This window comes from Dipodomys ordii, unplaced genomic scaffold, assembly GCF_000151885.1.
Source record: "Dipodomys ordii isolate 6190 unplaced genomic scaffold, Dord_2.0 Scaffold35, whole genome shotgun sequence".
In the NCBI taxonomy this organism is placed as follows: domain Eukaryota; kingdom Metazoa; phylum Chordata; class Mammalia; order Rodentia; family Heteromyidae; genus Dipodomys; species Dipodomys ordii.
Window position 1 is genome coordinate 8,903,789 of NW_012267251.1, and position 15,325 is coordinate 8,919,113.

A 15,325-nucleotide genomic window follows, 5' to 3' on the forward strand; every position below is an offset into this window, starting at 1 on the left:
CAGCTCAAACTGAGTGCTCTACCACTCCAGTTTTCCGGTGGTTAATTGGTGATCAGAGTCTCCCAAACTTTCCTGCCTGGGCTGGCTTTGAACTGCGATCCTCAGATGTCAGCCTTCTGAGTAGCTAGGATTACCGATGTGAGCCACTGGCACCTGGCCTCTTTATATTTTTATTTATTATTATTTCTTTAATGTGCCAGTACTGGGGCTTGAGCTCAGGGCTTGATTGCTCTACTGTCCCTTTGTTATTTCCACTTAGGCTGGGGTTCTACCACTGGAGCCACAGCCTCTGTTTCTGGTTTTGTGGTAATAACAGTCTCAAGAACTTTCTTTGAGGATGGGAAGGTGGCTCAGTGGTAGAGCACTTGCCTTGCATGCATGAGGGCCTGGGTTTGATTCCTCAGCATCACATAAGCAAAAAGAAAAAAGCCAGAAGTGGCGCTGTGGCTCAAGTGGTAGAGTGCTAGCCTTGAGCTGAAGAGTTGAGGGACAGCACCCAGGCCCAGAGTTCAGGCCCCATGACTGGACCAAAAAAAAAAAAAGAACTTTCTTTCCTCATCTAGCTTTGAACCAAGACCCTCAGATCTCAGTCTCTTGAGTAGTTAGGATTACAGGAGTAAGCAGTATTGTACCTTGATCAGTCATTGTAAAGGACAATGGTCTGAATCAAAGCTGAGTTCTTTGTGCCCTTCTGAACACTGTAATATGTTAAGGAATAGGGACAAGCGAAATTCCAGAGAGCAAGAACAATGTAGCATGTTTAGTAGCAAATGTGCTGGCTGACATGGGGCTGGTTACATTACATTCTTTTTCAAAAAAAAAAAAATAGTCCTGAGGCTGGGAAGGTGGTTCAGTGGTAGAGCGCTTGCCTTGCATGCCTGAGGCCCTGGGTTCGATTCCGCAGCACCACATAAACAGAAAAAAAAAGCTGGAAGTGGCACTGTGGCTCAAATGGTAGAATGCTTGCCTTGAGCTGAAGAGCTGAGGGACAGCACCCAGGCCCAGAGTTCAGGCCCCACAACCGGACCCCCAAAAATTTTTTTAATAAAAAATAAAAATAAATAAAAAAACAGTCTTGGGGCTTGAACTCAGAGCCTGGGCACTGTTCCTAAGCTTCTTTTGCTCAAGGCTAGCTCTCTACCACTTGAGCCACAGCCCCACTTCCGGCCTTTTCTGTGTATGTGGTACTGAGAAATGGAACCCAGGTTTCATGCATGCTAGGCAAGTGCTCCCAGCCCCCTAGAGTAATTTTTAATAGCATTTCTTTTCAGTCTTCAGGAGTCCCAGATTTAAGAGTTTCTTATAGGCTCACTATACTCATCAGGAGAAGTTCTTAACCAATTTCTGGGTTTATTTTTTCAATCCTGTAGATTCCATTGCCAAACCCAATCCTTCTAGAAACACCATTCAGCCCTCTAATTCTCTTTTTCTGTCCATACTTTGATCTGCCTGATCAGGAGCAAAGATTCCTGAGGTGCTAATACCAGAAGCTGTATACAGCTCAGTTCCTCCACAGAATCTTCTTCATAAAATACCCTCTGGTCCAAATTTCCTTTCACCAGTGGCCCAAGCAGGGTATACTGGGTGCAGTGCATGGGCTCCTCTGTGAGGCCGGAGCCCAGTAGAACATGCGCCTTCTGTAAGTGGTACATCCCATTTTCCTCAGAGCCTGTCAGCACTGCTACCCGCAGGATCTTGTGGGGTTTATCCAGAATCACTGTCAAGAAGTTTCCTTCCCAAACTTCCACACCAATGAAGTGGTCCTGGTTCAGAATATAAGCATAATAAGGCATATAAGAAACTGCTGGGATCATATTGGAGACCACAACTCCAACAGGATTGTCTGGATTCCTGAAGACCACTGCCTGCTCCACAGGAAAGCATGCTCTTTCGGACTCTAGATAACCAGTCAGGCGGTAGAAAATGGATGAACTGAAGTGAATTGGGACATTTTGATTCAAGAGTAGCCGGAATTCAGAAAGGAGCAGGTAGGTGGGTGTGTCCATGGGGAAGAGGAAGAAGAAAGAGATGAGGCGGGGCAAGTCACTGGTGTGGAAGACTCTCCCAGAGATGCTCAGCCTGGAGAACTCCAGGATCACCCAAGGCAGGTCTTCCCAGGCTGCTAAAGTCCTATAGATGGTAGACACAAAGCCGGAGGTACAATAAACATTATCTTCCAGCAACAGGAAGTAATCAGACAGGTTGTTTGCGAAGTTCATGAGGAGGGCAAAATCTGCTCTCTGCTTGGAGTAAAGCTCTCCACACGGTGAGCCATCATCCACTGTCCTCACAAGGGAACCATGGAGAAGACCATGGACCACGAGCAGCTCCTGGGTCTCAATGAACCATGTGAAGAGGTTTGAAATCTTGGCAACTGTTTGGCTGAGCCACTGGGGGTCAGAGTCTGACAGGAGGACCAGCACGAGAGGATGCTCCAGTTCATATTTTGAAGAAGCTTGGAACAGGGACTTTAGGGTGTCCAGGAGGTAGTTGCCATGGGAACTCTGCGCTGAGGCAATCCCCACAGTCAGCAGCTCTGGGTGGGAAGAGGAAGAAGAACAAGACAGGATGATAAAAAGGGCCTCTTCCCCCAAAGGCTGGTCCTGGAGCCCAATTCACATCTCTTTCTCCTGGGAAAAGGCTGAGACATTAATATGTAATCTGAAGCTGGCAAGTGGTTTCATTTTGATCAGCACTTTGAAAAGCTGATGAGGGGGTGCTACCAATGGCAAGACTGGGAAATAGAGCTGTGGTTCAAGTGGGAGAGTACCAGCCTGGAGCAAAAAAGCTAAGGGACAATGTCTGGGTCTTGAGTTCAAGTCTCAGCACCAGAAAACCAACCAACCAACCGACTAAAACTCAACAAGGTTCTATCTTACCTGGGAAACACCACTTTGTAGTAAAGGCAAATTTTTCTGGCTTGGCAAATTAGCCTCATCTTGACCTTCAGAGTTATCTCAGCTAGCACACATGACCCCAACCTGTATTAGAAGGGTCTCATGGACCCCTGTAAGTCCCAGGGTCTAGCAGGCCAATGAACCTCCCCTTTCCCCCTTTAACCCACACTTTTTGCTCTCCCTCCCCTGGGCTCCTATCCTATCTTCACTTGGCCACTGATGGGAGGAAAATGCGTTCTGTACCCAGTTCTGATCCTTGATCAGAGCATCTTCTTGTCCCTTCTTTGTTGCCAATTCACTCCCAAATGCTCTCTTTGATCTCCTCCTTTTTTTTTTTTTGTCAGTTGTGGGGCTTGAACTCAGAGCCTGGGCACTGTCCCTGAGCTCTTTTGCTCAAGGCTAGCACTGTATCACATGGAACCACAGCTTCACTTCTGGTTTTCTAGTGGTTCGTTGGAGATTAATCTCATGGACTTTCCTGCCCTGGCTGGCTTTGAACCATGATCCTCAGATCCCAGTCACCTGAGTAGCTCTCCACCAGTGCCAGGCTTTCCTTCCCCTTTCTTATGGAAAAACCTCCTTCAGCCTTTGCTACCTGAAGTTTCTCTCCCACTTACTCACTCTTCTTCCAGGGAGGGGCTCCAGCCAGGAGGGTGTAGTTAGCATGTTTGAAAAGGGGGAAGGTTTTTTGCATCTCCTTGAAGGTATCCAGATGGTTCTTGATTTCAGAGTTCATTTGTTCCTGAATTATCTGCCCAATTATTTTCTCCTTTTCCTTTTGAGGATAAGATAGATACATGTCACATGGAAGGGATGTCCAGGTCCTCTGGAGATAGTTGAGGAGCATATCCCCCTTATAGTGAGCCCCAGGACCCAGTGTGAGTGTCTGCCCTTCGCTATCTGCTTTCTCCATCTCATCCTGAGAGCACACTAAGCTGTCTGGTAGAGGCCAGGAAACCATGGGCCTAAAACAGGGCAGTGTGCTTGTCTTGTGTAGAGTGACTGGAAAGGCCCAAGGCTCATACACAGTGAGGAATCACTTGATCTGCTTTACTGCACATGTCATTTTTCTTTTTTTGCCAGTCCCAGGACTTGAACTCAGGCCCGGGCACTGTGCCTGAGCCTCTCTATGCTCAAAGCTAGATTCTACTACTTGAACAACAGCACCACTTCTGGCTTTTTCTGTGTATGTGGTACTGAGGAATGGAACCCAGGGTTTCATGCATGCTAGGCAAGCACTGTACCACTGAGCCACATTTCCAGCCCTTGCACATGTCATTTCTTGGCCATTATCATGCGACTCCGGATGGGCCTGTGCTGGGATCTGGGAGAGGTGCTGGAGGCAGGGCGTGACCCTGTCCTTAGGATGAGTGAATGTGAAGGCTGTGCTCTTGCTCAGGGTAATTACACACCTCTGTATCACTTCTCCCTGCGCCAACCTGTTCTTGCACAATGTGCATCCCAAAGCCTCAGCCTGACTGTGTGGGTTTCCATCCCAGGGAGTTTCCTTCTAGTTCTTTAGGTGAGGAAGGAGTAGGACCCCTGGTGAAAGAGGTGGCAGCACACGGGGTGGGGGGGGTGGGGGTGGTTATCTGCTGTCCTGCAATTAGCATGGTCCTGTGGAAATGTCTTGCCCTCTTCATGCTACTATGCCCACTCCTTAGATCCTATCATTGTAAGTCTGGGACATTTCTCTCTTCTCAAATACTCAGTATCTGAATTGGACCTCTGGAGATAAGCCCAGCATGCTTTCCATGGTTGCTGTCTTTTGAGGCAGGTACTGGTTTTTTTGTTTTGTTTTTGGTTTGGTCGGTTGTGGGGCTTGAACTCTGGGCTTGGGTGCTGTCCCTGTGCTCTTAAGCTCAAGGCGAGCACTCTACCACTTGAGCCACAGCGCCACTTCTGGTTTTCTAGTGGTTTTTATTGGAGATGATAGTCTCATGGACTTCCCTGCCCCGGCTGGCTTTGAACTGTAATCCTCAGATCTCAGCCTCCTGAGTAGCTAGGATTACAGGGGTGAGCCCGGCAGGTACTGGGTTTTAAGTCAAGGCTTCTTGTTCTTTTTATTTTGTGTGTTTGGTGCAAGTACTGGGGTGGGAGCTCAGGGTCTGGGCACTGTCCCTGAGCTTCTTTTGCTCAAGACTAGCACTCTACCACTTGAGTGATAGCACCACTTCTGGCTTTTTGTGTTATGTGTTACTGAGGAATTGAACTTGACTTCATGCATGCTAGGCGAGCATTCTATCACTAAGCCATACTCCTAGCCCATGGCTTCTTGCTCTTGTTTGACTTTTTCCAAGCAAGGGTAGTGCTCTAGCAATTGACCACACCTTCACTTCTAGATTTTTTGGTGCCCATTCTTGGCTTTGAGCAGAGATCTTCAAATCTCACTTTCTGGCTGGGTGCTGGTGGCTTCCGCCTGTAATCCTAGCTACTCAGGAGGCTGAGATGTGAGGATCAGAGTTCAAAGCTAGCCTGGGCAGGAAAGTCTATGAGACTTTTATCTCCAACTAACCACTAGAAAACCAGAAGTGGCGCTTGTGGCTCAAGTGGTAGAGTGCTTGCCTTGAGTTGAAGAGCTGAGGAATGGTGCCTAGGCCCAGAGTTCAGGCCCCACAACCAACAAAAACAAAACAAAACAAATCTCATTTCCTGAGGAGTTAGGATTATAAACATGAGCCACGGGTTAGCTAAGAATGCCCTATTATCTAAGTGCTGGCAAAGTAGTCCAACACCCACTGAAACTACTCACCAGTACACTGTGCTCTGCAGTCTTGTTGACCTTTTCCAGGAAGACTCCGAGGGCTATTAAGGATGCAGTAACTAGGATGCTTCGCCACCGGAACTGGTGCAGGGTGCTCAGCCAGCAGCAGCTGTGCAGACATATGAGCAGCACTGAATCCTGAGCAGATTCAGAGAGTCTGGGGTTTATTCTCCCACCCTGAAACCAGCTGTGCACCTCCAACGAGTCGTAAGCTTACCTGTTGCTGTCAGATCTTCTCTTCCCACTATGCAGAGCCATCTAAGGAAATAAAAAGGTCAAAGGCTTTGATTTTGTTCAGCTTTGGATGTGTTGCCAAGAAGAAGAAATTGAATGTTTGGTGTTAATAATACTCCTCAACTTCCATGTTCAGCTAGTCTCTCAGTACATTCTATTGATTAATAAATTAGGCTTATGGGGCTGGGAATGTGGCTTAGTGGTAGAGTGCTTGCTTAGCCTGCATGAAGCCCTGGGTTCGATTCTTCAGTACCACATACACAGAAAAAGCTGATAGTGGCACTGTGGCCTGGTAGTGCGTTAGCCTTGAGCAAAAGAAGCTCAAGGACAGTGCCCAGACCCTGAGAACAGCCCCAGGACTGGCAAAAAAAATTCTTTAAAATATTAGGCCTTAGGGTAGGTGTGGTGCTTCACATCTATAATACTATCTGGGAGTCCAGAATCAGGAGGATTAAAGTTTGCGGCCAGCCTACTAAAAACTATCAGGACCTCACCTCACCAAATAAGCTGTTGAAGAGGATGAATATGGTTGAAGGAGTGTTTGTAACGATGAAAATAGACCAGTGAAACCCATTGAAGTTGTTCTGGGAAGGGGGCAAGGGGAGTGATGGCGTGAGATTGATTGGAATGCATTGTGAACATGTGTGGAAAGGTACAATTAACTCTACCACCCTGCATAACTATTTTATAATGTAAGCTAATAAAATAAGCTAAACAGACTTGTAATCTCAGCTATACAGGGACATAGGTAGAATGATTGCAGTATCAGGCTGGCCTGGGTGAAAAGCAAGCCCCTAGCTGAAAAAACAAAAACGTAAACCTCCCCAAAACTAAAACAGCTGGAGGCATGGTTTACAAAGGTCCTGAGTCCAAACTCCAGTAATGCCTAAAAATTGATGTCTTTTGTTTTGTTTTTGGGTCCGGTCGTGAGGCCTGAACTCTGGGCCTGGGTGCTGTCCCTCAGCTCTTCAGCTCAAGGATAGCGCACTACCACTTGAGCCACAGCGCCTCTTCCGGCTTTTTCTCTTATGTGGTGCTGAGGAATCGAACCCAGGGCCTCATGCATGCGAGGCAAGCGCTCTACCACTGAGCCACCTTCCCAGCCCCAATGCCTAAAAATTGAAAACAAAACCACGAGCACTAGACATAAGTAAATAATAAGAATAATAAATTGGATCTTGTCTTTGAGTTCCATACTCAATATAGTTCCTTTCTAGGATTATGATGGCAGGCAGACCTAGGAGATTTGGATAGAATCAGAAGGACCAAGGGACAAACTTGTTGGCGCATCTCCCTTGTGGCCTCATAAGGATGGAAATCCTAGACAAGACATTTCTGATCATGTCCACATCTTTACCATGATTGGCTTATCCACTGAAGTCTTTGAGAGCTGGAGGATTTTTCCGAGCAGCAATGGTATCCAACATGGAGGAGAAAAACTTTATTATTGAGAGGCAGGGCCCGGACTGGCTCCTCTGAAGCAGCTGAGTGTAGTCACCTCGCCCAGGAGACTCCACTCCACCTGGCAACCATTGTTTCCCCTGAATGGGGCTGCTGCCTACTTGGGTCTCAAGCACCTGCTTCTGAGGGGGGGAGGGATGGGGGGGAACAAGGTTTAAAAACCAGCTTTCCAGTCTTCATTCGGACATTTCCTGTCAGAGCAACCATGGGGGTTCTGAGGGCCTGTAGGGAATCATTTCTGCTCTGTCCCCTGGCAGCTGTCACTCTGAGCGACTTGGTGTATCTTCTCAAAGTCACCACAGAGCAGTCCTCAGAGGTCTAGTTGTTGTGTTGTTTTTGTTTTTCCCAGTCCTGGGGCTTGAACTCAGGACCTGGGCGCTGTCCCCGAGCCTCTTTGTGCTCAAGGCTAGTGCTCTACCATTTGAGCCCCAGCACCACTTCTGGCTTTTTCTGAGTAGTTTATAGGTGATATGAATCTCATGGACTTTTCTGCCTGGGCTGGTTTTGGACCACAATCCTCAGATCTCAGCCTCCTGAGTAGACAGATTATAGACATGAGCCACGGGTGCCCATCTAATTATCCCTTGGGCCTAAAAATGTGTGGTGTCCTCTGTGGTTTTTCTTTTTCCCTTTTTATATGTTCTATTTAATTTTTGAGCTTGTATGTCTAATATTTTCTCTTGTTGAATAATTTTACTTATAACTATTTTTCTGACAAGTTAAGAATTATATGGAGCTGGGCACTGGTGGCTCACCCCTGTAATCCTGGCTACTGAGGAGGCTGAGATCTTAGGATTGCCATTCAAAATCAGCCTGAGCAGGAAAATCTGTGAGACTCTTATCTCCAATGAACCACCAGAAAATTGGAAGTGGCACTGTGGCTCAAAGTGGTAGAGTGCTAGCCTTGAGCTGAAGAGCTCAGGGACAGTGCTCAGGCCCAGAGTTCAAGCCCTACAATGGACCAAAACAAAACAAAGATATGAGCTGTGCACCCATGGCTCATATCTCTAATTCCAATTACTTAGAAAGTTGAGATCTAAGGATCATGAGTCAAAACCAGCAGAGGCAGGAAAGCCTATGAGACTCTTATCTCCAATAAACCACCAAAAAGCCAGAAGTGGAGCTGTGGTTTAAGTGGTAGGGCACCAGCTTTGAGTGAAAAATCTAAGGGACAGTGCCTAGGCCCTGAGTTTAAACCCCAGTATATATATACACACACACACACACAAAACCTTTAGAGAATCAAGCAAAAGAAATGTCCTTGTTAATTTCAAAACTTTAATATTTTGTTAACTTTGCAGACCACCTCCAGCCTACTCCCTCCAAAAACCCCCAGTGACTTTTCCATATATGATTAAATTTTACTTAGTCCAAAGGTTAATGTTTCTATCAGTCCTGAGGGCAGAACAGCTGTCACAAGTGATCTTACATACTTCACCTTCCTTCCAGACTCTTTGGACAACACCTGCTGATTCAGGATGCTGTTTATAGTATGCCCAACATGATGTAGTCTCCATAGGCAGAGCTCTGATTAGCGGAATCTATCTGACCACTCTTACGATTGATTCTCCTCTTTTAGTTCAGAGTCAGCACTTGAACGCGGGCAATATGGCAGGTGTTCAAAACTACAATTAGATGGCTGTCAGCCTTTGCTTCTTTGATGTAAAGGAAATTCCTAGTTGTAGGCATTCATGAGAACAGAGTCTTTGATGATGTTCAGGTTAGTGTAGATGGAGTTGCTCTGATAGCCAATGTTGTTTTCCTCAGTCTTTTTGTTGTTTTTGTTATTGGTCATGGGGCTTGAACTCTGGGCCTGGGCGCCATCCCTTAGTTCTTCATCTCAAGGCAAGCACTCTACTACTTGAGCCACAGTGCCACTTCCTGTTTTCTGGTGGTTAATTGGAGATAAGAGTCTCACAGGCTTTCCTGCCCAGGCTAGATTTGTTTGGCAATCCTCAGATCTCAGCCTCCTGAGTATCTAGGATTATAGGCGTGAGCCACTGGCCCATGGCTTCCTCTAATTCTTTATCTTGAGGTAATTGACTTTGCCTTCAAAGGAGGAGAAATTTCCTGTATGCTAGAAGAGGGAGGGGAAAAATTGGATCAGTTTTTTTTTGCTGTGTGAGGTCATGAAAATGGGAGAGAAAGTCAGCACAGGGCATTTCTTGATATAAGAGAAGGAGGGGCTGGGAATGTGACTTAGTGGTAGAGTGCTTGTGTAGCATGCATGAAGCCCTGAGTCTGATTCCTCAGTTACCACATAAATAGAAAAAGCCAGAGTGGCACTGTGTCTCAAGTGGTAGAGTGCTAGCCTTGAGCAAAAGAAGCTCAGGGACAGTGCCTAGACCCTGAGTTCAAGCTCAGGGCCTGGTTAAAGAGAGAGACAGAGAGAGAGAGAGGGTAGAGCAGGAAATGAACAAAGTAAGGGAGGTCTCTAGTGTGAAAGAATTTTCCGATGAAGGCTGAGAACTCCTTAACCATCCACAATTTGTTTTCCTGGGCAGATGGTATGGTAGCAATCTGTGTGACAAACATAGGGACACATTTCATGTCATCTTCAATCATCAGAAAATAGTCTGCATGGTTGACCACAAAGTTCATGAGGAATGCATACTCTATGTTCTGCTTGGAATGAAAGGCCACATAAGCAGGGGTGTTAGTCAAGCCAAGCTTCTTAAGGTTCCTCAAAGGAAGACAGCTTTGAAGAGGAGTATTGATCATAAATAACCATGGCCTGGATGTGTACTTTAAAGAGCTTTGAGATATTGGAGATCAGTAGGTCAAGCCATTTGGGCCCAGGGTCTACTACGTGCTCCAGAACCATGATATGTTTCTACTTGAAAGAGTCTGAAGAAGCAGGGGCTGGGAAGGTGGCTCAGTGGTAGAGCGTTTGCCTTGCATGCTTGAGGCCCTGGGTTCGATTCCTCAGCACCACATAAGCAAAAAGAAAAAAGCAGGAAGTGGTGCTGTGGCTCAAGTGGTAGAGTGCTAGCCTTGAGCTGAAGAGCTGAGGGACAGCGCCCAGGCCCAGAGTTCAGGCCCACAACTGGACCCCCCCCAAAAAAAAAAAAGGAAAAGAAAAAAAAAAGAAAGAGGAAGAAGAAAAGAGACAGCAGAGTTTCCAGGAGATAGATCCCTCAGGGGGCACTGCGCTGCACTGATGGAGTCCCTGTGGTCAGCAGCTCTAGGATTGGGGAGAAAAAAAGGGCCTGGATTATTATTATTATTGTTGTTGTTGTTGTTATTACTACCAGTCCTGGGGCTTGAACTCAGCCTGGGCACTGTCCCTGAGCTTCTTTTGCTCAAGACTAGCACTCTACCACTTGAGCCACAGTGCACTTCCAGCTTTTTCTGTTTATGAGGTAGTGAGGAATCGAACCCAGGACTTCAGGCATGCTAGGCAAGCACTCTACCACTAAGCCACATACCCAGCCCTTATTTAGCTTTTAAGTATCATTTATAAGAACACTAGAAAACTCTATCCTTTCCCTCTTAATTCATCTTCTCCTTCCTCTGTCCTCTTCCCTCCACCTCGACCCCCTCCCCTTTCTGGCTTTTTGTCATTAATTGGAGATAAGAGTCTTACAGATTTTCCTGCCTGGCTGACTTTGAACCAGGATCCTCAGATATCAACCTCCTGAGTAGTTAGGATTACAGGTGTGACCTACTGGTGCCTGGCCCTTTCCCCTTTTTAAAAGGGGAGTACTGGGGTTTTAACCCAGGGCCTTGTGCTTGCTAGGTAGATGCTCTACCACATGAGCCATGGACAAAGAATCAGATAATACAGAGAAATTTCATTGACAAGTACTACCAAGAATTTGAGGACATGTAAAAGCACACAATTATGTTTAACTGCCTATTTTTTTTAGCACGGGAGGGGGGGGAGGGGGAGGGGGAGGGGCAGGGTCTGTCTCTGTATGGCCCAGGTTACTCTGAAACTTGCTACTAGCCCAGGTTGGCTTGAACTCTCAACTGTCCTGCCTCAGCTCTCAAGTGCTGAGATTTAGAGTCTAAACATACACCACTGTGCTGAACTTGCAGTGCCTATTTTAACAGAATATATTTTCTTTGTAGAACAGTGTAGGAGGAACAGCTGCTAGTGGCTTTTTGGATTTAACAAGGTGGCGTTCACAATTTATAGCTCAATATCACTAGTCATCAGGGAATTGTAAGTTAAAAAAAAAAGACCCACCCACAGTGAGCACTACTTCATACCCACTAGGTTGGCTGTAAAAAGAAAGATGGGCAATAACAAGCTTTGGTGAGGATATAGAGGAAGTGGAGCCGCCTACACTGCTGCAGGGGATGTAAAATGGTTCAGTCACTGGTAAACATCATGGCAGTTCTTAAAAAAGTGAGACAGCATTACCACATGCAGCTGGGGGCCTGTGGCTTATGCCTGTAATCCTAGTTACTCAGTAGGTTGAGATTTGAGGATGGTGGTTTGAAGTCAGTCCAAATCCAAAAGACTCTTATGTCCAATTAACTGGCAAAAAACTGGAAGTGCCCAAATGTTCACAAACAAGACCACACTAAAGCTACCAGCACGACTATGTTTATTGCAGCCTTATTTACCATAGCTAAGATATGGAACCAACCCAGATGCCCCTCAGTACATGAATGGATCAAGAAAATGTGGTATATATACACAATGGAATTCTATGCCTCCATCAGAAAGAATGACATTGCCCCATTTGTTAGGAAATGGAAAGACTTGGAAAAAATTATATTAAGTGAAGTAAGCCAGGCCCAAAGAAACATAGGTCCCATGGTTTCCCTTATTTGCAATAACTAGTGTATGTGTGAGTCAAGCAGAAAAGGTCAGATAAGTTGATGTTAGGGAAATGAACCCTAATATGTATTCAAATTTTTTATGCAATTGTTTCTAACACATTTATAAGATTATTTCTTTGTTGTTTTGTTCTTTGTTCTTTTGTTGCTTTGTTGTTATAAGATTATTTCTTTGTCCCTCCCTCATGTTATAACCCCTGCTTTCACTGTATTTGATGTTGGTATAATTTGTGGAGGGGAAGGGAAAAAACAAATCGTTTAAATAGGGATACAAATTGTTTAAAAAGACGTAAGAGTTGTCATGTCGAAAAAGAACTTTACAACTTTGGTGGGGGGGTGGGGAGGAGGGTTGGGTGGGGGGCCGGGGAGGATGGGATGGGAAGGGGAAACAAAGGAGAAGGCTACAATGCTTGATAATAAATGTACTCATTATCTTGCCCATGTAATTGTAACCCCTCCGTACAGTATTTTCACAATAAAAAAAATTCAAAAAACAAAACAAAACGAAACTGGAAGTGAGCCAGGCACTGGTGGTTCATGCCTGTAATCCCAGCTACTCAGGAGTCTGAGATCTGAGGATTGTGATCTGAATCTAGCCAGGACAGAAAGTCTGTGAGACTTTCATCTCCAATAAACTACTCAGAAAAAGCTAGAAGCAGCACTTTGGCTCAAGTGGTAGAGCATAAACCTTGAGCAGAAGCAGCTCAAGCTCCATGTATGCTAGGCAAGCAGACACATTCCCAGTCCTACAAATAGTATCTTCCACTGCCTGAAATACTGCTCTAATCACATGGCTCTTCTGCTGAAAAAGCAAAATCACAGTGAATAGTAGAGGCGTGGCTTAAGTGGTAGAGTACCAACCATGAGTGAAAAAGAACAAGAGTTTGAAGTTCTGAGTTTAAACTCCACTTACTGTGTGCGTGTGCATGCGCACGCACACGCGCATGTGCACACACACACATATCCCAAGACAAATAAAACCCCAAACCAATAACCCACAATGAGAGTATAAAAAAGAGGACCTAAGGCATGGTTCAAATGGTAGACCACTAACCTTGAACAAAAAAGCACAAGACCAAGCCGAGCACTGGTAGCTCATAGCTATAATCCTAGCTACTCAGGGGGTTGAGCTCTGAGGATTGAAGTTTGAAGCCAGACTGGGCAGGAAGGTCTGTGAGACTCTTACCTCCAATTAACTACCAGAAAACTGGAAGTGGCACTATGGCTGAAAATGGTAGAGTGCTAGCCTTGAGCGATAAAGCTCAGGGATAGTGCCCAGGCCCTGAGTTCAAGCCCCAGGACTGACAAAAATGCATAAGGTCCTGAGTTCTCCAATACTGGCACAAGAAAAAGGGAAAGAAAGAGGAGGAGGAGAAAGAGGAAGATAAAGAGGAAGAGGAGCTTCAGTATTGACAAAGGAAGAAAGGAAGGAAAGAGGAGGAGGAGAAGGAGGAAGAGAAAGAGAGAAAGAGGAGGAAGAGACTTAGAAAATGCAGCTGGGCTGCCTTGGAGTTCAGTGAACAAGTGAGTTTTGAAGCTGGAGTTTGGAAATGCAGGAATTGACTAGATAGTGAAGAGAAAGCCATGCAGGCAATCTGTTCTTATTGGTCATGGAAGTAGAAGGGAACCGTGTCTGGTATATCAGTGTCTTCAGAACATTTGGAAATTAGAGAAAGGAGCCAGTAAATGGGAAAAACATTTTTATTTCTGTAATTTCTGTGTTCAGTTTTACAGAATCAAAGTTAAATGTTGTTAGGCCTTAGTCTCCTCCAGATCGTGCCATGAGGCTCTACTGCCTCCATGTGGTAGGGGCTGCCCACAAGTTGTAGTGAAGGCCAGACGGTTAACATTTTAGACCTTGAGGGGTCAGTGGTGTTTGTCAACTATCCCTGTAGAGCAAAGGTAGTCTATGTTTCTTGGCTCTACCTGGATTCTGGTCGGTCCACTCTTCTGGTTCATGATTAGAAGATATGGCTAAGAAAGTCACTGATGAGCGCAGAAGTGGCTGAATTAGACAACCTTAACCAGCCACAGTGGAATCCCCTGGTGAAGGTGCACACCAACTTGACCAGGAAAAGAATCCCCAAGTACAAAGACCAGCTCAGGTCTCACAAGATTCTGCAAATCACCATGAGAAAAACTCGTGTGCAAGAAGATCCTAAGACTCTGGCAGAATCTAGGACAATCCTCAGGAAAATCCAGAGGAGAATCTACTAGTGGCTGCTGACTCACTGGATCTCCTGCTATTGATAGATTATTCCAATAGCATAGTTCCAGGTCCTGAAGCCATCCTTGGAGATGATTGATCAGATTTATTTGTTTATGGAAGTATTAAGGTTTGAAGTCCAAGCTGTGTAAGCAAGCATTCTACCACTTGAGACATGCCCATAACTAGATCTATCAGCTTTAATGAATCTTATGAAAGTAGTATGTAGCCATAGATAAAACATAAACAGAGCTGTCCATGTTCCAGTAGGATTTTATTTACAAAAACAGGTAGGGGTCAGATTTGGTCTGAAGGCAATGATTTTTCTGATGCTTGATTTAAACCAGAGGTTTCAATATATAGGCTGAATACTTAGGTGATGTTTCATTTTTTAAATGCAGGAATATTTAATGATGTAGTTGTGTGGCCAAGTCACTGTACTTTATAAAATTTCACAGGGAGATGGCTGTGCAGTATTGATTCAGATGACTGTACTCCTCATTGTTAAGCAGAACTAATACTGACTGAGTACTTTTTATGCACCTGCTGTGGGGCTCAGAGCTTTTTATATATGTTCTCTTTTAGTCCTCACAGTCCTATGAACTGGGCATCATTAGTATGCACATCATATGGATTAAGAAACTCAATTTTGAGCCGGGCGCTGGTGGCTCATGCCTGTAATCCTAGCTACTCAGGAGGCTGAGATCTGAGGATCACGGTTCAAAGCCAGCCAAGGCAGCAAACTCCGTGAAACTTTTTTTTTTTTTTTGGTCGTGGGGCTTGAACTCTGGGCCTGGACGCTGTCCCTCAGCTCTTCAGTTCAAAGCAAGTGCTCTACCACTTGAGCTAAAGCGCCACTTCCGGTTTTCTGGTGGTTTATTGGAGATAGGAGTCTCACAGTCTCTCTTGCCCGGGCTGGCTTTGAACTGCGATCCTCAGATCTCAGCCTCCTGAGTAGCTAGGATTACAGGC

General features: G+C 45.5%; 1 protein-coding gene across 1 annotated transcript in view; it reads right to left on the reverse strand.

The window, feature by feature from the left end:
* Positions 1-1,415: 1,415 nt before the first annotated feature.
* The window catches only part of LOC105986422 (alpha-1,3-mannosyl-glycoprotein 4-beta-N-acetylglucosaminyltransferase-like protein MGAT4E), an 18,335-nt gene continuing 4,425 nt past the window's right edge, over positions 1,416-15,325 (reverse strand). Inside the window, exons 3-7 of the mRNA XM_013017316.1 lie at positions 6,390-6,479; positions 5,879-5,919; positions 5,650-5,770; positions 3,519-3,672; positions 1,416-2,536 (exon numbers count right to left, since the gene is read on the reverse strand). Of these exons, the coding sequence (XP_012872770.1) occupies positions 1,416-2,536; positions 3,519-3,672; positions 5,650-5,770; positions 5,879-5,919; positions 6,390-6,479 (1,527 nt within the window). The remainder of the gene's footprint in view (positions 2,537-3,518; positions 3,673-5,649; positions 5,771-5,878; positions 5,920-6,389; positions 6,480-15,325) is intronic.